General features: G+C 37.0%; 1 protein-coding gene and 1 pseudogene across 1 annotated transcript; both read left to right on the top strand.

Annotated features, from left to right (window-relative positions):
- The first annotated feature begins 1,537 nt into the window (after positions 1-1,537).
- On the top strand, positions 1,538-13,205 carry LOC127846218 (mannan endo-1,4-beta-mannosidase-like; annotated as a pseudogene).
- Positions 13,206-17,420: 4,215 nt separating this feature from the next.
- Positions 17,421-24,559, top strand: LOC127845290 (mannan endo-1,4-beta-mannosidase-like). The gene is made up of 7 exons (XM_052376118.1): positions 17,421-17,556; positions 18,603-18,794; positions 20,748-20,928; positions 21,684-21,935; positions 22,227-22,380; positions 23,959-24,030; positions 24,293-24,559. The coding sequence occupies exons 1-7, from the start codon at positions 17,517-17,519 to the stop codon at positions 24,527-24,529; spliced, it is 1,128 nt and encodes a 375-aa protein (XP_052232078.1). The 5' UTR covers positions 17,421-17,516; the 3' UTR covers positions 24,530-24,559.
- The last annotated feature ends 283 nt before the right edge of the window (positions 24,560-24,842 follow it).

Genomic DNA, 24,842 nt, shown 5'->3' with positions numbered 1-24,842 from the left:
CGACTCGGCGAGGTCATTGTTTTATGAGGGCACTTTTAAGCCCGGTATCTAAGGCCGACTCGGCGAGGCTCATGCTTTTATGGAGTAGTACTCTTTGCGTTTAATTAGTTATTTTGTTAGGGTTCAGTAAAGGAAAAATGTTGCTTAAAGCAATTAAATTATAAATCTGAGATTATACATAGAGTTTATACAACCTTTTAAGAACATCATTCTTCAAGAACAAGTGAGCCATAGTAAAAATCATGTTTAAGCAACATTCATAGCTTTTTATGCCTCTAGTAATTAATATTATGAAGTAAGATATCAAGGACAGTTGCTGTTGGTTTGGTAAAAAAGGAAAGCTTTGAAAAATCGTTAACATTTGTCAGCATGTTTGCATTATAATGTAGAAATGCATTATACATACCATAGTTGTTTGAAGGCCTCATTGAAAATAAGATTTGCCATTGTTAAACTGTTTGCATGACTTTGTATCAACTGCGTTGTCTTAAGAGTTACCTTCGGAAAATAAAGAGATTATTTATTATATTATTTTGTCAGAGAACCCTATACAAACACATTTCGTGTTGGATTATTGTCCACACTATGATTGTATGTGTCAAATACATGCAAATTTGTGTAAATCATTCTACTTTCCTTCAAACTAGTCACATCTTGTTTGTATTTTGCTTCTCAAACTTGTTTAATTAAGTCATATATACACCAGAATTAATTTACAGGATTTCTTCATTACACATTATGGTAAAATCAAATCTTTCTAGAGCATTTTATCAAACATATGCCTAAAGCAACGATATGCTGCATGCTATGAAAATCACCACATACGTTTAAATATGTCATCAAAGCCTATTTTTACGCAAAATCGTGCAACCTACATCGCCCATTATGACACATAACTGAAACAAAATTGCCAGTATTTGCTTAATCTTGATTTGTGGAGATGTTCTGATGTAAGCTATCACAACGTTAATGTACGGAATACCGTTAGTGCAATCGTGATGACACATTAAATCCAGAGGGCGACAATGCGATAGTGCGAAAGTTTGATGGCGACAATGCGATAGTACGATGGCGACATGCGATAGTACGATGGCGACAATACGACAACGCGATAGTACGATGGTGACAATGCGATAGTACGCGATTACAACAGTGCGACAATACGATGGCGACAGTGCGATAGTACGATTGCGACAATGCGATAATACGATGACGACAGTGCGACAATACGATGGCGACAGTGCGAAAGTGCGATGGCGACAATGCGATAGTGCGATAATACGATGACGACAGTGCGACAATAAGATGGCGACAATGTGATAGTACGATGGCGACAATGCGACATTGCGATAATGCGATGGCGACAGTGCGACAATACGATGGCGACAATGCGATAGTACGATGGCGACATGCGATGATACGATGACGACAGTACGATATGACTATCGCATTGCCGCCACGTCGTTATATCGCGTTGTCGCATTGTCGCCATCGTGCTATCGCATCGACCCCGTCTGGATTTTAATGTGTAATAACGATGGCCCTAACGGTATTCCGTATCAATGCCAGCATACTCGGCGAGAGCCACCGGACCAATCGTTTGGTCTAATTATGCCACAAATCGCCCTCTGATCCAGAGTGCAACCGTACGCTACACTGATATAAACAAGTTTGTCAGTCAAAGAGAGAGGGAAAGAGATAAGCGATGCTGCGATTCCTTGTGTGTTTACTCGTGTTGGTAAAAGGTACGTTGAATGTCTAATTAAAAAAAAAACACCGACACTGATAACCTAAGTATGTTATTGCGTGTATAAATGTATGTTATCATTAACCTTCTTATAAAAAGTAACAAAAGAACTGCGATTTCATTCTTATATTAATTTGAAAAAAAACACACCTTCATTCGTTTGTTGATTTCGTTTTTTTTTTACTTCCTTCGGTGCATGGCTTCGATCGATGTCACGGCGAGTCATTTACTGCAAATGACGTCTTTAGTAACGTCGCAAAGGCTGCAAAGTATCGTGAGCTTTAAGTTAAAGAAGACATATTTTATTCGATGGCTAGATTAAAATGCATTAAGCAATATCAACACATGGATCGGTAGTTTTAAATTGGATGATACTTGCGTTGAAGGTACATGTAAGTTTAAAAAAGACGCGTGCCGACGTCTATTTATCCTATATGAATGTAAACACAATTGATGCATAGATGACGTTTTATATGACGTCACATTAAATTTAACAGGCGTTCACAGTGGTCGTCTTCAGGTGCAGGGGAGTAACCTTGTCAAAGATGGTCAACGCGTGTTCTTGTCAGGCAACGAACCTTGCATGGGTGAACTACGCCCAGGATTTCGGACACAATCACTACAGTGGTGTACGAGGCAAAATGGAGCAAATCCTTAACGAACTGCACGCGTCTGGTGGAAACTCCATTCGTAGGTTTATAAAACGCTTTTAACTGTAGAATCGTAGTTGAAAACCTTGACATGCAAATGAAATCAATGACTGACGTATAAATTGTATAATAACGTTGATAGAGCTACTCTCAAATCACATTGATGTCAAAGGAAACGTTGATCTTACTACTTCTAAACATCATAGTCTTTCAGAGACATTTAACGTGTTGATCGACAAAATTAAAAAAAAGAGTTTCATATTTGCAAATTATTGTTCCAGTCTTGTTTTTTTTGCAAGTAACCAGTAATACTGAACATTTTCCATGCTCTAAAATATCTATTAAATGCAACTTTTTACGATTTAAAAACCTGCAACGTATAAAGCGTTACAAAACGCCCTACGATTGTATAATTTGGAAAGTTCTGTTGCTGTTGTTATATTTTGTGACAGTCCAAGGATTGCTTTTATAATGTATAAAATGCATCAGAAAACCTTGTCGGCAAGGATGACAGAGTGGTAAAATCGCTAAAACTTTTACTCCAAGGGTAAATGGTTCAAACCCAAGTGTGGATAACTTTTTTCTGTTTTTATTTTTTTTATACTCGAACTCTTAAATTCCGATGTTTGCATTTATCAATTTAAAGAATAAGATGACATAATTCAAAACATGCCAAAATCTGTCAAAATGCATGCCCTTTAATAATGCATTATGTCTTAAAACGTATCGCTTCTGACAAAGCTTTGATTTTGATTATACATACTTTTGTTTCTTCTTATATTACAACGATTGACTGTTAAAGGAATCTGGCTGCATATAGAGGGTCAGACAACACCCGAGTGGACCAATGATGGTCACGTGTCCTGGAATGGACGCCACCCTCGTCAGCGACTTGCGCAGTTTTCTCCAATCTGCGCAACGTCTCAACATCCTCGTGTTATCGTCCTCTGGAATGGAGCAAAAAACGAACAGTATCACTACAGGTGGGATAACAGTATCATCAGGCGTGTAAAGTCCCCATAGGGAGTTCGATACATGAGAAATATCAGTTCTTGGTACCAATGACAAAATCATGATTATCATAAATAAAAGTTGATCGTACCAGGGACATCAAGGTCCTACCACGACACCATACCCATTTAACAGTTGGACGTTTATTTAGACTACAGCAGAGTGCGACATATCCATTAAACAATTCACAGTTTTTTTACTACAGCAGATGACATCATGTCCTTTCAAAAGTGCGACATCGAATACTACGCCATATCCTTTCCACGATTTGACGTTTATTGAGACTACAGCAGATTTAAACAATCCCATTTAATAATTAGTCTTTAATTTACAATACTGCATAATAAACCATATCGATTCAACAGTTCGAACGTTATTTTGACTACAAAAGACGATATCATATCGATACGGCAATTGTTTATTGAAACTACAGCAGACTACAACAAGCATATTCAACAAGTCGACGTTATTTGTACACCACATCAAACGAGACCATATAAATTCGGAAATTTCGACTTTTATTTAAACTACACCAGACGACACCATATCAATTCGTTATTAGGTTATAGCACACAACACTAGATACTGCCCATTGAACCATGCGACATTTGGTTAAGCTGCAGCAGACGAAATCATATTCATTCAATAATACTACCGGTACGTTTGTTTAGGCTTCAGACGATTACAGACCATCAATTCCACTGTTCGACGCTCAGTATAAAGACTACAGCAGACGACATCATGTTCATTTAACAATTCGGCATTTATTTATACTACAGCTACATTTACATAGAGATGACATTTACTCCTTTTTAAAAGTACACTCCTCATTTTTTTATCGCGTGCCCACGAGAAACTAACTCGAGGGAACGGCTTGCGAACACGTGGAAACAAGTTAACTTTGTCGTGGGAAATACTACGTCGAAGGAACGAAATAGAAAAAAAGAGGAGTGCAAAACTAAATAAGAGAGGAGTGCTATGCAAAAAGAGCGGTGCAGTTACCAAAAAGTAGGGGTGCTTTAAACACAATAGGAGAGAAACTAAGCTATCTCGAGAAAACAACTAAGCTAAATCGTTCCCACGAGTTTTTCAGCCAATGAAATTGTTTGTTATATACATTAAAGTAACATTACTACTCAAAATCAACCAAAATTTCGTACAATATTTCGTAAAATAAAGCTAAACAATTAAAAATCATTGTTCCTTATGGCCATTGTCAAAATTTCAACGCCAGCTGTGGTCTGGTAAAATAGATGTTTGTGGATACAAAATGCTCGTTTTTATTATTGTTTTAACATGGTACCATTTTAGTGTTCGTGTGTCGTATCAATAGATATATTCGCAGGAAATTAACATGAAATTTATTGTGGTTCCAAAAAAATAAAAACGAGCATTTTGTATCTACAAAAATCTATGTAATCATACCACATATAGCGTTGAAATTGTGGCTATTGCTATGAGGAACACTGATTGTTTAGGTGTTTACTTTATTTTACGATATACTTTACGTAATTTTCGTTGATTTTGAACGTTATAGAGACTTTAAATTAAACACATGCTCATCATTCAACACTCCTTTATTTACTGCACCGCTCACGTTTTCATCGCACTCCTATTTTATTTAGTTTTGCACTTCTCTTTATTCTATTTCGTTCCCACGAGTAAGTAAGTTGTTCCCTTGCGTAAGTATGTCGTGGAAACAAGTTGAAAAAAAAGATCAGTGAAATTACCTCATCTTTTGTTTTATGAACCTTTTCTTTGTTCACTGCATTACACATTTATTTAGTTTTGCACTCGTTTTACTATCTCGTTCCCGCAACTTAGTAAGTCGTTCCAACGACATAGTTAACTCGTTCTAACGAGTTAATAATTCGTTCCCTCGAGTTAGTATATCGTGTGAACGAGATAGAAAAAGGAGTAGTGCATTAAAAAACAGAGGTGTGTATGGCACCTCTATGCCACCGTATGCAGCAAATTACAACATGGTCATTCAACAATTATACTTTTATTAATACTACAGCAATCGAACTCATGTTCGTTCAATAACTCGATGTTTATTTAGACTGCTGATGCGGACATCATTTAGATTGCAAAAGACGACACAATTTCCGTTTTATAATGCGGCGATTATTTAGACTGCAGTTATGTTGTTCTGTAAAGGGGTAGGTTACTAAAAGAACACTTCGTTGAGAAACCCCCAAAATCACATGTTAATGCAGTTGTTAGAATCAGTGTCGTTACTTTGCGTGATTTGTTTTTGCTATGCAGGTTAAATGGCCTGATTGTGGATACCAACAAACTCCAGAGCTACATAGACAAGTGCCTCCAGCCAATGGTCCATGCCCTTAAAAACGAGCCATCCCTTGGTGGCTGGGAGATCATAAACGAACCGGAAGGGGAAATGATACCCGGTCACCATGACAGCAACCCTTGTCGCGACACCAGTGCGCTGGAAGGATCTGGTATGGGATGGGAGGGCAGGTTGTATACGGCAGACCAAATACAAAGGTATAGTTTTTATGACAATTTTTTTTTATACTTTTATCAGTGTCTATAGAGAGTCAATCTCCACGCAGAGTTGTCGTTCCATGCTCTCTGCCATCGCAAGAAAATCCAACCAAATTGGGTAGGATTTTATTTTTGTATGCCCCCGCATTGAAAGATCGGGGGCATATTGTTTTGGGCCTGTCTGTCTGTCATTCATTCATTCATTATGTGTGTCCCAAAACTTGAACATTGGTTAAAGTTTTGCAATAACTTTTGCATTATTGAAGATAGCAACTTGATATTTGGAACGCATGCGTATCTCATGGATCTGCACATTTTGAGAATACCACATATGGATGCGTCTCAAAAAAATTTGCCACGCGACTTATATTTTCGCGATGCTATTTATGACCTTGAACAAATCAAAAACACTTCGACATATGCTAAATCACATGTAAATACATACCTCAGGAAAAATTGTATCAATGACATCATTATTGTGTAGCGAATCGCACTTAATATTCTCGCGTTATTTGTTTTTCTTCGCAAACCGTTCCATAATTAAGTCATAACTCAATAATCTCCCCTGAATATTCATCTTCTGTGGGTATAAGCCGAAGACTGGTTCACTACATATAGTGGCAGTCTTTACCAAACACAATTTACGTCAACATAACCCGTCTTAAATATATTGCCGAATCTCAGATTTCTTTCTAATTTATTTGCTTTGATCTTTTCGATATCTTATTGTTATTATTATCCTGACAAATCACAAACGCTTGTTAAAAAAATATTTATTTTAAACATTATAGTTGGCATCTCTAATCTTCCAGTATTCTCGCGGTATTTCAATAACGACACCCTACTGTTTATTTGTCAGAATTCGTGACGCATTTTCCATTCGCTCTCAGAAAGAAGTTTTAGTTGTGATCACGAGCAATATTCTGGTAAGTTGTCGTTGTTATCCATCAGAAACACATTTATTCACAAAATTTAAAGATATTCAGATAACATTTTAGTCTTTTAGCTTTAATTTTTAACGTATTTACGCCTCGTCTGCTCGCACTTTACCGATATCCCGAAAGGTTACATATCACTATAATAAGTGTAGACATAAAACCACAAAATTAAAATACCGTTGGATTTCCGTACCACAATCTTACGTAAATAATCTTCCAGATTCGAAATAAACAAAAAAAACAAGACATTTATAAATTGTCTGCATTATTGACCAAATTTTAAGATATTTGTTGGTTTTCCGTTTTTAGAACCTGTTCTGCCAAGGCAAGACACACACAAGCCATTCTATCCATCGAAACTGACAGTTTTGGTTTACATAAATCAACAAAGGAGGGATTCCTGAACTATCAAAATTTCCAAGCTATACACACAGTTATTATCTGTGGTGATCTTTATTGGTTCTGTTGGTTTACTTGGATGGGACATGTGTGAACTTTTATAGAACTTTGAAAAGTCTATATCTGTCTATATATAAACAAAATTCAGCTATGGCATAATAAGATCAGATGTGCAAGCAATGTCAAAGGGTTGTTAAATTAACAATTTGAAGGCAATTATGCTGAAAAATATTCAAGTTCCCATCCATATTTAGTCTGTTTATTTACAAGTGTCTGCCAATAAATGTCAAACTAGTAATACAAAACTTACCACAAGTATGTAAAAGCACTAAGTACCTGTTGTGATCATTTTTAGTAAGATAGTGTAATTCTAAACAGTAGTGTAATTCTTAACAGTAGCAAAATAGCTTGTTTAGTAAATGCATAATGCATTTAATATGATTTCTATTCTATTGTGTAACAAATAAATTGTTTGTTACTTGTTAATCCATGATAAAGGTTTTATGACTAGTACAAAACCAGCATTGTTAATTTTGTAAAAGGTAATAAAATAACATCACTTTGTAATTTCATATACGTAAATATTCTTGTACTGTAGGTTGATGACAGTGTTTTAGTATAACTTGTAACTATTACTTTATGTGCAAATAAATGATGTGAAGTGTTTTGTATCTCCACATAATACCACATACTAGTACCTTTTTATATATGTACTGTGTTATGTGTTATTTGAATGTTTAAATAAAAAAAATATGGATGATATAACATGATGCATTCTAATATTTGCATTCAAATTTTGACTATAGAGCTAAGTGTATGCATTGTAAGAATTGCTACAAAATGGCTAGCTTTTTAGTGGCGACAAAATTTAAACTATTCAACAATAGTTTGCGAAAGAAAATTAGAAACCTGCAAGATACATGTATTTATTAAATATTTAAATTGCAAAACATGTATGTTGTTATGCTGTTACAATCCTGTCAAATTTGTCAATCAAAATTGATTTGACAAATCACATGATTATGTTAAATCAGTGTACTGTATGCTAAATGCAACTGCTTTAGCAAGCTGTTAAGTTGAATTGAGACATTTGATGAAACATACTGTTTCCTGGGTAGAACCAGTACTTAGTGTACTTAGGTAGAACGAGAAATGTACTTCGACGTACAATTTTCACCGACCCTTGAAGGTTAGCCAATCAGAAGACACCTTACGTCTGTTGCTTTTAGAGATATTTGACATTGAACATTATTATTATTATTATTATTATTATTATTATTATTATTTATATCAAATTATGCGACTATCGACCGCTTACTCATAGATATTGTGCGTATTTATTAAACATTATTATTTTTATAATTTATGCCAAATTATGCGACTATCGACCGCTAACTCATAGATATTGTGGGTATTTATTGACCTGGCGTGGCGGAGTTAACCTCTGACTTATGCAAATTATGGTTATCACAAAAAGCGACCAACCGGGGAGGTTATTATACATAATTATCCCGTTATCGTTTGGTAACTGTTTGGTTACCGTTGGCAATTTCCTACACAGTTATGCGCTGGACGGTCGTGATACTCTGCCCCGCATGATCAATAAATGTTCACAATATTCTGAATAATTTTTAAAAAGGAAACAATTGAATCTTCTTCAAATTTGTATATAATCTAGTTCAATGCATAAAAAACTTGAAACTTCTATGTGTTTTTTTTTGCCATTCTGATATTTTTATTCATTTTGTCCTCTATTAAAAAGAGATTTTAAACATTTATTATGAATAAATCTGAAGGAAAAGCGGCTAAAGAGACAAGTGTTTTGATTGGCTGTTCAGAAAATGTGTACATCGAAGTACAAACATGTATGTCGAAGTACAAATTGTACTTCGACGTACAAATATATACATCGAATTGTATTTTATATTTGTATGTCGACGTACAATTATTGTACTTCGACGTACATTTCTCTTTTTACCTTGTAGGTCTTCTTGACTTTCAACCCAAATGGTACGCCATAGTATGTGTTTAGGGTTATCTTAAGAATGCTCCCACTTAAGGGATCAATACAGAGACCTCCCAGTGAATAAGCCAGTTAGGAGACACCCCTTCCACTATACCACAGCCACGGAACCAGCTTTTAATTCCTGTGGCTAGAAAAAATAATAATAAAAAAATAAGATGCTAGATCTTTAAGCTAAGAACATGTAACTCGTTTTAAGATTGATTTTTTATGCATTACTTAATTATTGCTACAATTATAAATTTTGAACACAATCATGTCCATACATTTATTTAAAATACATGGTTATCAAAAAAACTCAAAAAGCTTTTGCCCGTAAATTAGGTACATGTAGCACCTATAATCATATTAAATTTGTATTGTCATCACAGTTTGATTGAACAAGAAGACAAACGAACAATTATTGTAAAGCTATATATGTGGAATACTGTCACGTTTTAGTGCAATCTCTTGCACGACGGTTATATTACATTCACCTCTGTGATGGGCTGAGAACGGACTATTGTTATGAAAGCGTCTCATTCATGTCATGATAATTCCAAGCGTTCATTATGGAGGTTACAGTATTCTAAAAAATCTGTTGCACGACGGTTACATGACATTCACTGCATTAAAGAAAACCATCTCATACCATAATATCTTATATCAGTCTTAATTCATTATTATAAAAATGATATATTTTTTTATGTTAACAAACTTACATACATACATACATACGTCGAAGCAATGCCAAACGTCACTCAATAAAACTTATGTTCAATTGTTTACATTTGTGAAGTGCGTGGAATGATTCCATCTGCGTAAATGTGCAATTAAGTTGTTCCAAAGAGTTGCATTAAAACTCGCAAGTTTTTGCACGGTGTTTCGTGAATTTAACAATCCTATTTCATAATTTTATGCCATTGATCCTAAAAAATCCAAATCAAATATTCTTTGAATGCGTTTGTTCGGTTTTGCCCAGTTTCTGGGCAATATGGCATGCTGAGCCTTTCGCAGAGGTGTATGTGAGAGCAAGGAACGACAACTCTGCGTGAACATTGGTGTTAGTGTAGTTTACATCCGCAACAGTGTATTTTAACATTTAAACAGGATGCAGAATCAACGGGGTTTCCCGGGTTTTACACACCGGCTGAACAGAATGTAAACACATCGTTAAGCACTTCATTGTTGCAAATATCTCAAGATATTTAAATACATCTGCAAAAATCTTAATTGCAGATAAGACAGTTTTTCTTGCAGTTTGTGTCGATATCTTGTGTCGATAAGATTAAATCTTTGATTACGTCTGAAATCGTTGACAAAATTTCACGACGCGAGAATCATAACCGTGTGCAATAAATGCAGAAGATACCGAATTTTTGAACAAGAGCACAGGCTTATTAAAAAAAGTAGTTCCGATGTATTTCATATTGCCATAAGCAGCATAAAATATGTCTTTTGCGCACTATTTGAAATTATTACGATTTTTTTAAAAGTAATTTGAAATAAAGCACCACTTACTGTCGTGTTTACATCCATTAAAGTTGAAATGGGGAACCCCACAAGATCACGTGATTCTGCACCCTGTAAACGGTTGGGTGGCGCACATTTACATGCCGAAATGTATCTTCAAATGCGCATAAGGGTATTAATTTGAATCTGCTATTGTATTTGATTAACCGCATGTAATTACCATTCCAACAGTGATTTTTTAACCGTTGGTAATAGCAAACCGCAGTTAGCTCTCTTCAAATCGACCGCGCGTGTGACCAATAATAGATTTACTATCTGTGACGTAGTTTCGTTTCCATACGAACACTAGGATGTTAATAACTACAATTGGATTAAATTGTTCAAATAGCGTCTAAGTCAGAAATGTGTACAGTTGGCATTTCGTAAGATGACATTAAAAAAAAATCAACGTAATACCTATAATAAAATTACATCCGTCAATAATTTTAATTAGTTAATATGAATAACACAACACTTTATAAACATTTGTCAGTATTAAAATTAAAAGGTCATTTGATGTCGCCCGCGTACTATCAACTGTAAATTGACTGCATGTATAACAAAAAATGTTACGGAAAACTTGTTCGTTAAATTGGTTTCACAAAATACTTCTAAATAGGTTCATTAACTGGCAAGCAGACGCGATTCGAAGGGAAGACCCGGGTACCATGGTCACGGTTGGAACGTGGAACCCCAAGCCAAATACGGACAGATTTGGCTTCAAGAACCTGTACAAAGACTCGTGTCTGATTGATGCAGGTGGGAGAAGTCAGGTACTTGTCGTCGTTTATTTTAATTGTACAAATATTAAAAACAGGTACCATAAACACGAGTTACTTACAATAAAACGATCGGTTCTTTAACGTGTACAGTTTCTATTAAAGTTCGACTTCATAAAACCGGTCATTGTTTAAATTAATAGAGGTTCAATAGTTAAAAATACTTTGAATCACTTTTGTGTTTAATATGTATTCAGCATTTTGCATTTAAATCCTACCTAACACGTTAAATGGTGCATTCCTAATTGTATTATATGCTTTTCAGCTGAATATATAATTATATTGGTAAATGAAAATTCCATTTAAATGGGGAAAAAACGGTTATATGTGTGGCAGTCTGTATCTTTATATACTATTAATTAGTTACCTTAATCTAATAATATCTTCAATGAATGTTTGTATACATTACATCTACGTAAAAGGGACGCAAAAATGACGTTACATGTATGACGTCATATGCGCGTGTTGCATGTATGTTTTCATTCAAGACAGTTATAAAGAACATAATAAAAACAAGAGATTGCCAAGCAATACGGTCCCCTTCCTGTGAAACTCCACCATTGTCAGTATTGTTTTTTATTTATTGCCAAAGCAACCAGAATTCTTAACGTAGGAACAACATGAAGTGACCTGCATACTCTCCATATTGCAATCTGTCCATGTATAAAGTTTCATAAAAAATATGAAGAACTTTTAAAGTTATCGCAGGATACAGAAAATTATGACGGACTGACAGACAGACTGACAGACAGACAGACTGACGCACAAAGCGCAAACCATAGGTCCCCTCCGGTAGGGGACAATAAACCAGTTAAAACGAGCATTTTGTACAAACCATTCACACACGTAAAGTGAAAGTAATACGGCTAATGGATCTATTGAATTATCATGTTGATAACCAAGGCCAGCTTAACGCTAAAACGAATGCTAAAGCGCATGATCCGCGACAAAGCTAAAGATATCATTTGAAGTTAAAGACGGTGCGCAGGCAATATTTGCCTGTAATTGCCACAACAGGGAGCAGAACATGCGATATTGACACATTTTTGTGTATGCCTGTCCTTATTGAGATACCATGTTTTTGATTACAGGGTACATTGACCTTCTATCAGGTGCATACGTACTCCTATCAGGGACATTGGGACGGTTATTCACCATTTCAGGTACTGCGAGCATGAAGATATACTGTTAAACGGACATTTTTATTGATCATAGCTACCCATCTAAGAATGCGCGCATTAGCCTTTTAACGCTGAATTTGACGTCATTTTCGCAATAACTAATATCATTTATTTTATCTTAAAATGTTTTGCGAAAGGCATACATACCAGTGTTAATACCAAGTCATGCGTTTCGCTGTCATAAGTATAAACCAGAATACCCATTTCATTCAGAAACACTACACTGACTACGGATTGGACAAACCCCTGGTCATCGGAGAGTTCCGTGAGTCGGAGGCGGCCGGTTTGAAGATCACTGACCTCTACAACTACGCGTATTACTATGGTTACTCTGGCGCGTGGGGCTGGCATGCCATCGAAAACAACTGGGGAAACATCCGGACTGGTATCGAGTGGTTGAGAGGGAGGAATGACCAGCAGAAAGGCGGTCTCGTTAATTTCCGTGTTTAATGGATAAATAAAGTTGGATAAAAAATAATGTTGTTTTCACTGGTTAAATGTCTAACATCGCATAGTATAATCTAGAAAAGAGCATAATGTTTGTCTTACTTGACGTGTTAATTAAAGCATTCTGATCGTAAATACACTTTATAGCTTCCGTATAATGTGAACACAAGAAGCCCATCCTTTTTCCTTGTGTGTCTTCATGTTTCCCTTCTCAACTGACGTGTGCGAGTCTGCGCAGTGCATGATGGGTAGGAGCTTTTTTCAATATGGAGGACAACACGCCGGGGAAGTGTTTTCAATAAATGTGATGGAGTCCTGTTCTGAGAAAACTGGGCATTATTTTCCACACAGGCTAATCAGGGACGACACTTTCCGCCTAAATTGAATTTTTGCTAAGAAGATACTTCATTTAAACGAAAAATGCCATAAAAGCGGAAAGTGTCGTCCCTGATTAGCCTGTGCGGACTGCCACTTTACGCCACTGGGACGCCACTTTATGCATATGCATTATGCCCAGTTTTCTCAAAACGCGACTCATATTATTAATGTATATTTTTTAATAAAATGTTATAAGTATGAGATTGAAAGAGAAGAAACTCTAAAATGGAAAAAGAAACTTAAGTAAAACATATTACTTAGTGTTTGAAAATTTCTCAATATATGGCTTTTGTTATGAAAATGCCAGAATAGAGACCAGACGATCGCGGTGACGTAACACCTGTATGAAAATATGAATATAGCGTCCTTACATTTATAATAACGTGCATATGTGGATAGCCTTATCATACACTTGCAAAATGGCAAATTATTTGGTAATGCAGTGCGTCAGTACAACGGTCGATTTCAAATATATCAATATCGTTCGGTTGAAGGCACGTACTACGTATTCTAAAAGTACCCCGGATTCTCAAAATTGTACTAAAATTCTAAATAATGGCGCTGATAACGCTTACGATAACTGCTTAGTTGCATTTGGAAAAATTGTCTCATAAATAAGAAATATCTGCTATTGGAAAATAATGGCATCATAAATTGATTGCGTCTTATTCGGTCGTGTTTTAACATATATATATGGGTTAACTAATTTAGCATGTTGATTGACACAAATCTTATCAAACAAATATTATGAGATAGTTTCCAAAATAACGGGTATTCTCATATTTACAACTATAGTCGTCGAGAATCCTAGTGTTTATTTAAACACATGCTTGAATCTGAAAAAAAATCAGTATGCTATCTATATATGTAATACATATTATAACGAATGATTGAATCTGAACGTTACTTCTTCTTAATATGTCAAATATATATAGAACTAAGAACAAGTATCTTAGAAGGTATTAGTGAACATGGCGAACATAGTACAATTTTCTAGTTTTACTATCCAGTTACTGAAAAAAAACGATGATAATTTAAACAAGAAATATGAAACTTGCACACACACACACACACACACACACACACACACACACACACACACACACACACACACACACACACACACACACACACACACACACACACACACACACACACACACACACACACACACACACGCACGCACGCACGCACGCACGCACGCACGCACGCACGCACGCACGCACGCACGCACACAAACACACACACACACACACACAAACACACACACACACACACACTCACACCCTCACACCCTCACACACACACACACACACACACACACACACACACACACACACACACACACACACACACACACACACACACACACACACACACACACACACACACACACACACACACACACACACACACACACACACCACACACACACACACACACACACACACACACACACACACACGCACGCACGCACGCACGCACGCACGCACGCACGCACGCACGCACGCACGCACGCACGCACGCACACACACACACACACACAAATCCAGTGCTTACAAAGAAGAAGACCTTTGCCTTGCACTATCTGAATTGATTCACCAAGGAAACTCCCATATCTGAACAAATGACACTTTCCATGTCCTCTGATGTACCCTTAGTGTTCGAGTACAAGGTTGCATATATGGGCTACCTCCGCTTCTACCTGATTTCCAAGATGGAGGTTGCAGACGACTGTACACCGGTCAGCAAGATGGAGGATGTAGACGACTGAGTACCGGTCCGCAAGATGGAGGATGCAGACGACTGAGCACCGGTCAGCAACATGGAGGATGCAGACGACTGAGCACCGGTCAGCAAGATCGAGGATGCAGACAACTGAGCACCGGTCAGCAAGATGTAGGATGTAGACGACTGAACACCGGTCAGCAAGATGGAGGATGTAGATGACTGAACGCCGGTCAGCTAGATGGAGGATGTAGAAGACTGAACACCGGTCAGCAAGTTGAAGGATGCAGACGACTGAGCACAGGTCAGCAAGATGGAGGATGCAGACGACTGAACACCGGTCAGCAAGATGAAGGATGCAGACGACTGGACACCGGTCAGCAAGGTGGACGATGCAGACGAATGAATACCGGTCAACAACATGGAGGATGCAGACGACTGAACACCGGTCAGCAACATAGAGGATGCAGACGACTGAGCACCGGTCAGTCAGATGGAGGATGCAGACGACTGAACACCGGTCAGCAAGATGGAGTATGCAGACGATGAACACCGGTCAGCAATATGGAGGATGCAGACGACTGAACACCGGTCAGCAAGATGGAGGATGCAGACGACTGAGTACCGGTCAGCAAGATGAAGGATGCAGACGACTGAACACCGGTCAGCTAGATGGAGGATGCAGACGACTGAACACCGGTCAGCAAGATGGAGGATGCAGACGACTGAACACCGGTCAGCAAGATGAAGGATGCAGACCACTGAACACGGTCAGCAAGATGGAGACTGCAGACGACTGAACACGGTCAGCAAGATGGAGGATGCAGACGACTGTATACCGGACAACAACATGGAGGATGCAGACGACTGAACACCGGTCAGCAAGATGGAGGATGCAGACGACTGAACACCGGTCAGCAAGATGGAGGATGTAGACGATGAAAATCGGTCAGCAAGATGGAAGATGCAGACGACTGAACACCGGTCAGCAAGATGGTGGATGCAGACGACTGAGCACCGGTCAGCAAGATGAAGGATGCGGACGACTGAGCACCGGTCAGCCTCTTATCAATTAGAACGGAAGGCCGTTAATTTTGAGCTTAATCCAAAAATGGACAATTTACTAGTTTTGATATAATGTCTTAAAAGCGCTTGCCACAAATGAGAATAACATTGAAGTTAAAGAACATTAATTATGGAAATTTCAACACGATCCGACCATTTTTAATCGTTTAGTGCATTGTTTCTACCATTCGAAAATTTATGACGCATTATACACAATTTTTATACACATGTATGTATTATTCTGTATCTAACAGTGAATCTTAACACATCACATAATAATGTTTTAAGACATTCATGATCTGTTGTTCATAGTACGTAATCATAAAAAAATAAACATATACTTTTTTAAGATCATCCGTTGACTCTACGGAAAGCAGGAGTTGAGGTGGTCTTGAAATGAACGATGAATTGTGTGCCATGCAAATCATCGCCAGCCAACTGTCGATTTCGTGCATTATATATGTACAATAAAATACATTGCCTTTTCAAAACATACGTTTTATGACAATGTATTACTCGAGGCAAAATGTCCAATAAACTACGTTGCCAATTTAAAACATACGCTTGATAAAAATGTATAACTCGGGCAGTCATATTTCGTATTAATCGTCGTATATTGTAAACGTGATTCCTCCCCTTGCAGCTTTAGATTAATTTATTCGATAGTTTTATTTGTTCATTATGCTACAGAGGAATGAAATGTTTATATTAAAAGAAGTTTTATTTGAAACAAAACAGTACTAATAGATATGCCGGGTTCGAGCCCGGTGGCTCTAACTTGCGATGGGAACGCTTTTAAACTGAGCTCCATAACCTAAGGACAGTATGAAGTTCATGTTCATGTATATCACGATTCATAGAGTAAACCCATTTATGCATAGCGTCTAGAAAAAATGCCTTGCATGATGCGGCGTCTCATCAGGGTCTGCGCTGTTTGCTTAAAGGAATTTCCGTAAGAAATATTCAAAATATAGAAATACATATACTAGACATCCATAATTTTGGGCAAAAATGATCCAATTTAGAAGGATGGGCGAGTCCACTAGGCATAAATGGTTTAATAATAATTATACAGCCTAAATATAAATGCTATCTTGAAACTCTGTAGGTCACGCGCCTGTCTTTCCACTCATATAAAGCGCTGGTCTGTACAAGAGAGTAGATAACAGCGATGTGGCGATTAGCAGTGTGTTTGCTAGTGTTACTGAAAGGTATGTTGTTTATCTACTGACAGTTATCAAAACCGACACTAATAACCCTTAGTATGATTTTGTGTAAATATTTTTATTATGACATACCTAATTATAACTTACAGATATAAATTTAAACAAAATTACCTTGATTTCTTTCGATGAATTTGAAAAATGTGGGCATACATAGAAGGTGTGTCAGTATCACTGTTCTACTCCCTTTCCTACTCCCTTTTGTGGAAAATACAGTTTGGGACAAGGAGCACGACCCATTTCTCGTCTTGTTGTTATCTTCGAATGACGTCGTTATTAACGTCGTAATGGTTACCGCAGATCTTGCTCATAAAGTTTTACCAAATAGTTTTCGGGAGTCTATTGAATTTACAAATTTATGGCAATTAAAGGGATCTTTTCACGCTTTGGTAAATTGACAAAATTGAAAAAAGTTGTTTCAGATTCGCAAATTTTCGTTTTAGTTATGATATTTGTGAGGAAACGGTAATAATGAACATTTACCATGGTCTAATATAGCCATTATATGCATCTTTTGACGATTTTAAAACCTAAAAATTATAAAGCGTTGCAACGCAAAACGATTGAATAATTTGGAGAGTTCTGTTTTTGTCGTTAAATTTTGTGAAACTACGAAGATTGCTTATATAAGGTATAAAATACGTGAAGTATGTGTACTCGGCGGAATAGCTCAGTAGGCTAAAGCGTTTTTACTTCAGGACTCTGGCAGGACTCCAGGGGTCACTGGTTCGAAACCTGCTCCGGGCAATGTCCTTTTCCTTTATTCAATTTTATTCTTGATTTTTTACTGGAGCTTTTACGATCCAATGTTTACTATTATCAATATAAAGCATTTAATGAATAAGTTAAAAAATGCCAAAATCTGTGAAAAGGCCCCTTTAAAACAAAATCAAAAATGACTTGTAAATTGCATGATACGTGCGTCGAAAATATGATATTATCGATTTAAATGTCAGTCACTTCATTATTATGTCTGAGTATGAATAAACCGCATGTACTGCATAGATATCATTGGGCATCATATTTATTAATAGGCGCCTACAGTGGTCGTCTTCAGGTGCAGGGTAGTCACCTTGTTAAAGATGGTCAACGCGTGTTCCTGTCCGGCACGAACCTCGCATGGGTGCACTACGCCATGGATTTTGGACACAATCAATACAATGGCGTGAAAGGCAGAATGGAACAAATTCTCAGCGAATTGCAAGCATCTGGAGGCAATTCCATTCGTAGGTTTACAATTGCTTATCATTTTGAAGTAAAACCGTTGATGATATTAAAGTTTGAAACCAATCGATTAGAAAACAAATCGTATACCGGTGTCTCGTCGTGCATACAATGAGGGGACAATTACTCATAGTTATGAGTAAATTTATTATTTTCTATTATCATCATCTTTATAACCCATATCATCCTCATCATTATCATTATCAAACAAATAATAAACTAAAGACAAAATAGGAGTGAGTGCTTGTATTTGACAGGACTTTCAACAAATAAATGCAAAAAACAATTCGTCTAACGCCCGTATATGTTGTATGTGCCAATGGATATAGACCTCAACGGCACCGCTCAGTTGAGGAATCTCGAGACGACTGGAAACGGTGTAACATCTTTGTTCAGGTGTAAAAAGAACTGAAACGATACTATTTAAATGCTGTAGGGCATGTAATTATGAATACTTCACATGCACATGTGTGTCATGTGAAAAAGTGCAAATTTATTCATAACAATTAGACGTCAAGTATATATCTCAAATAAAGAGTTACTGTTTGAATAAACTGATCCCCGCCGATGCCCAAAGTGCACACAGGACGCCCCCAATGCCCATCAATCACGCTAACTTGCTTAAATATTATAAATTAACAAATGTGAAACATTAATTTGTTCAAAGAAGCTGCTAATATCTGCAAGATTCATCTACCACCACCAATCAAGAGAAGTGTACATGACTTCACGTACACCCCATACAATAATCAGTAGTAATAAACGATTCAGGTAAAACCGCGAGCGGGATACGCAACCCTACTGCCATTTTTGTTTTATTATTTTTCTTTTAATGTCAGGGGGACGTATGAGGACCCCGTGGCTCGAGACCGGTGTCAAGGTGCCTTCATCACCTCCCGAAACCTCTAATTTAGAGAAATCTACATATAAGCAGCTATAAAGATACTGTAAACATTAAGTATTTTATAGCAAAAAATGTAATTAAAACATTATCAATTTCATTGCGCAAGTTAACATAACAAACAAACTTCAAAAGCATCCCGCACACACCCCGGACATCAACAAGAAACAAACAAATCACTCAAACCATAAAATCCATAAAGCATCTAAAAAGAATGTTGATAAATCATAAATATTCCGAGAAATATATAAATGCTTATGACGAATTTAACAGCTATATTAAACCGACTTCAACATCTAACCAGTCACACCAAAATGAAAATATTAAGTAATCGTACAATAAAAATGTCTTTAAAATTAAACGTTCATTACGAACGACAACAAAAAATAATAACACTGACATTTAAACATACCAATATTTCAATAAGTATGCTGGAGGTACTATCTCCAGGAAGTGGGAGTCTCAAAAAACATGACACCCATAACTTAAAAGACCTCATTCAAACACAATATTTAGTAAAAAATGAGTCAAAATAATCAAGAAAACTTAGCTGCTTCAGACTTAAATGAAAATACACCCATCGTCTTTCCCAGTAAAGGAATCGGTTCGTGTTAAGATCCCATCTCACATGGACTAAAAACCGAACTGAAAATATACTAAATATAGACTTTATAATAGCAAAATTATAAACATAAAAGCAATGTAACCAATTATTTAACCATACATATGTTCATTAAGGGCGGGCGGGCAGGGTTATCACCCGTTCGTTTTCTTGCTCCATAACTATGCCTGTCAAAAACAACCCTCGAATGGCGTCTCACTAGATGTGCAAATCATATATACCCCAAAACGAAAAACTCGTGCGCTTTCGCGCTAAAACATGCACACAAAACCCGTGCATTATACGCGCTAAACAATTACCATAATCTCTCTTCTAAATAACACGTATTAAACCATACTATACCGTATTTATCAAACCGAGAATAATTTCATTTTTATAGTTTAATAATGATCCACACACAGTTTATATTATTTCATAGGTTCTCTTTTTAAGGGCTCTGGCTGCATATAGAGGGCCAGACAACACCCGAGTTTACCAGTGACGGTCACGTGTCTGGAATGGACGCCACGCTCGTCAGCGACTTGCGCAGCTTTCTCCAATCTGCGAAACGTCACAACATCCTCGTGTTTATCGTCCTCTGGAATGGAGCAAAAATCGAACAGTTTCACTACAGGTGGGAGAATGACTTATCCTCGGGCGTATAAGGGGTTGTTATGTATATGATACGTTAGCAATTAAAAATACTACGTGTCATTGTGTACTTGAATCTTTCCGACGAGTTTATGTAAAGGTAACCATGATATCATGGCGAGGCTTGCAGAGCCGTGTTAGCCTTTGTGAGACGAGTAGGATAAATTAAAGTACGCTATGTCATATCTTGTGAGACAATAAAAATATATGCGTTTTATTGTTAAAAGCAACAGTCAAAAGAGATTAAATTAACTGGAGCGAATCTTGAGTAGCAAAGTCAAAAGTAAGTGTTATCTTTTCCGAATGCGTCATCTACATTCATAAAAAACAACATGACATAATGACAACATAAAATATTGCTACATGCCTCAATTCAAATTTCATCAGCATTTTTAATGTTACGAAATCAAAAAGAATACTGATTGTTTGCTTCTATCTTAAAATTCTTGTTTTACCTGAGCAAAAGAAAAAAAAAGGCTTCCATTTTCAACTTACAAAATGTGTACCCTTACGTCATGCATGATGCGGCATTTATACCAGCCGATATCACTGATTATAGTCTTTAACCAACATTTCTTTTGATTTACTTTTTTCTAAATGGCTACTTAATGTATAGCTAGTTTAGAGCAGACTGAAGTACAAACATTGCCAATTGCGTCGTTGAATAAAAAAACAGTCAATTGAATACTATTAATAACTTTAATTGTCGTTAATCGTACTTGGTGTTTTTCTGTCTAGACTGCATGGTTTGATTGTTGACACCAACAAACTCCAAACCTACATCGACAAGTGCCTCACGCCTATGGTCCACCAGCTGAAAAACGAGCCCGCCCTCGGTGGCTGGGAAGTCTTTAATGAGCCGGAAGGAGCACTAGAGCCCGGTCACCATGACAGCAACGCTTGTTTCGACACAAGCGCGCTGGCGGGATCTGGAGCGGGGGATGAGGGCAAGATGCACAACACTTTATATACCGCACAACAAATACAAAGGTGATGTGTATAGATTGACTAAGGGAAAGTCGCATTCAACATGAAATCACGCAGACATCGCAAGTGCTGTTGGCTTTATATTGTGTTCAAGTAAATAATTGAATACATCAAATATATAACCAGTCCAACATATTTTTTTTAAATAAAATAATCGAGAATGATCACTTTTTAATTCGTTTAAAACACATCGTTTTACAACTTCCAACAGTGCAAGTAATTCGACGATAGTTCAAGAATACGTGCCCAGTTTATCAGAATAATAAAACTTATTAAACAAACGTTAAATAACAGATTCATTAACTGGCAAGCGGATGCCATTCGTCGGGAAGACCCGGGTGCAATGGTGACGGTTGGAACATGGAACCCAAAGTCAAACACGGACAGATTTGGCTTCAAGAACATGTACAAGGACGCATGTCTGATCGGCGCAGGGGGCAGACAACACGTATGCAACATTGTAGTTTGTGTTGTTAGTCCCCACAGGCTAATCAGGAACGACATTTTCCGCTTTTATGATATTTTTCGTTTAAAGGAAGTCTCTTCTACACGAAAATCCAGTTAAGGCGGAATGTGTCGTCCCTTATTAGTCTGTGTGGACAGCACAGGCTAATCTTGGACGACACTTTACGCACATGCATTTAACCCAGTTTTCTCAGAACGCGACTCATATTGTTTGTACATAGTATGTACATGCTGCATCAGGCGCAGATGCTTCATCGGTGTACTTGTGTACGTTCTACCTACGCGTTACAAGTTCAAAATACTAAAACTATTACTTTTTATTGTCCAAAATCTGTTTCATTTATTTGTTAGCAAAACACAAGTAGATTATTAGTAATAATTTGATTAAATGTTATGATCGCCACGCCTTTTTACGTTTCTTTACGGTCTGTGCACATGCAAATGAACATTTTTGTTTACATGTCACCTAATATATTGGTCACAGTGAAAGGATTGGTTTTAGGTTTAGTAAATATAAAAATAAAACTAGATAATTATGTCCGTAATAAAATACGTCCTGGTTGTATTCGGTGTGTATTAACGATATTAGTTTATTATTTTACTTAACTTTTACTTTACAAAATGCGTATTTTTTACTAGGGCTGTAACATTTTGCCCACACATGTATCGTTTCTAAACGCATGTGGTTGATTTTGCGCGGTGTATGCTGGGAGGTACTGCTTTGGTTTTCGCCAACATATGGATAAGAACTTATCACTAAACATGTGCAAAAATCTCACTTTGAGCATAATTACAATCAGTGTTAATGCACCAAACTTGATATACGCACAAACTATATATAACAAACGTGTATGCTGTATACGAAATTGGAAGTGAAATTAGAAACAACATGACCCCAGAGTACACGAAGTTAACCAAAGTTAAGATATGCTGCGCAAGTAGATTGTCATTTCTATGACAAAAAAAACATATACATACGAACATTTACAAATTATTATATTCGGAACTCTTCGCTGAATGCTCGGAAGCTCATTTGGTCACCAATATTCGGTATCATTTTAATGTCATTTGTAACGTTCGTGGTTAAGTCAGGGAATTTAAAAAACAATATGTCTGTATTCAGGACAGTAAAATCGTACTTTTGAGTATCATATGTAGCTATATGTTTCTAATAATTAACTGGACATTTTGAGTTTGTATGCCGCCCATTAATTTTAAGTCCCTACGGCATCGATGCTTTAATTACCTGTGTGATTTAACCCATTTATGCCAATCGTCTAGAAAAAAAGGCCTTGGCAATCAGCGTAGACCTAGATGAGACGCCGCATCATGTGGCGTCTCATCAGGGTCTGCGCTGTTTGCTTAAAAGAATTTGTGTCGGAAATATTCCAAATATAGAAATAGATATACTAGACAGCCCTAATTTTGGAAATAAATTGATCCAATTTAAAGGAATGGGAGAGTCCACTAGGCATAAATGGGTTAATATTACGCGGAAAGTACACACAGACACACACACAATTTGCGACTTATCTAGTAACTGTCTGTATCTGCATTGCAGGGTACCCTGACTTTCTATCAGGTACACTCATACTCCTGGCAGGGACACTGGGACGGGTACTCGCCTTTCCAGGTATATGTGCGCGTAATGTGTTTTTAAAAGACAAACCAGCAATGATATACTACCAATAAAGTAAAGAATTAACAATAAATAGACAATAAGTCATTTATTCAGCTATTTAAATTGCATCGTCTAAGTAAAAGTAATAATTCAACGATAAGTATTATGCAAACAAACATTAATTGGCCATTTCATGTTAGGTATAGTGGTATACTTAATAATAAACGCATGTTTTTGCCGATCACGTTAAACGCAAAAACCGTACTTCTGTTAGAAACACTACAATGACTACGGACTGGACAAGCCGCTGGTAATCGGAGAGTTCCGTGAGTCGGAGGCGGCCAATACGAAGATCACTGACCTCTACAACTACGCGTACTACCATGGCTACTCGGGCGCGTGGGGTTGGCAGGCGATCGAAAACAACTGGGGGAACATCAGGACTGGTATAACGTTTCTGCGAGGCAAAAACGACCAGACCAACGGCGGGCTTGTCCATTTCACTGTTTGAAAAATAAAAAAATAAAGCTCTTTCATGCTATTTGTTGTCATCTCAAAATGGATGAACGTATTTTTTCTAATTTGATGTTTATTAAAGCATTCTGCATGAAGATAACATTCATTTATTTGCAGCGAGGGGCTATCTTTCAGTATGTGTTGTTGCAGTATCGCCATTTCGTTATCCAAGTATCAAACGAGCAGAGTGTGTAGGCTTATACATGTAATTCGTTTGATATAAACGCAAACAGCATTTGCAGCTAGAATGTGACATACAAACATCGTATTACGTTGCAAACACTCTTTAATGTTTTCAATTTCAACCA

The sequence above is a fragment of the Dreissena polymorpha genome, chromosome 9, assembly GCF_020536995.1.
Source record: "Dreissena polymorpha isolate Duluth1 chromosome 9, UMN_Dpol_1.0, whole genome shotgun sequence".
In the NCBI taxonomy this organism is placed as follows: Eukaryota; Metazoa; Mollusca; class Bivalvia; order Myida; family Dreissenidae; genus Dreissena; species Dreissena polymorpha.
Note: the sequence above shows the minus strand (reverse complement) of the source record. Positions and strands in the feature narration are given on the sequence as shown.

Bases quoted from the DNA above. Each gene is read 5' to 3' on its own strand.
- LOC127845290 (XM_052376118.1), top strand. From the start codon at position 17,517: ATGTGGCGATTAGCAGTGTGTTTGCTAGTGTTACTGAAAG. The intron at 17,557-18,602 runs GTATGTTGTTTA...ATTTATTAATAG, and splicing joins TTTGCTAGTGTTACTGAAAG to GCGCCTACAGTGGTCGTCTT. The intron at 22,381-23,958 runs GTATGCAACATT...TCTGCATTGCAG, and splicing joins GCGCAGGGGGCAGACAACAC to GGTACCCTGACTTTCTATCA.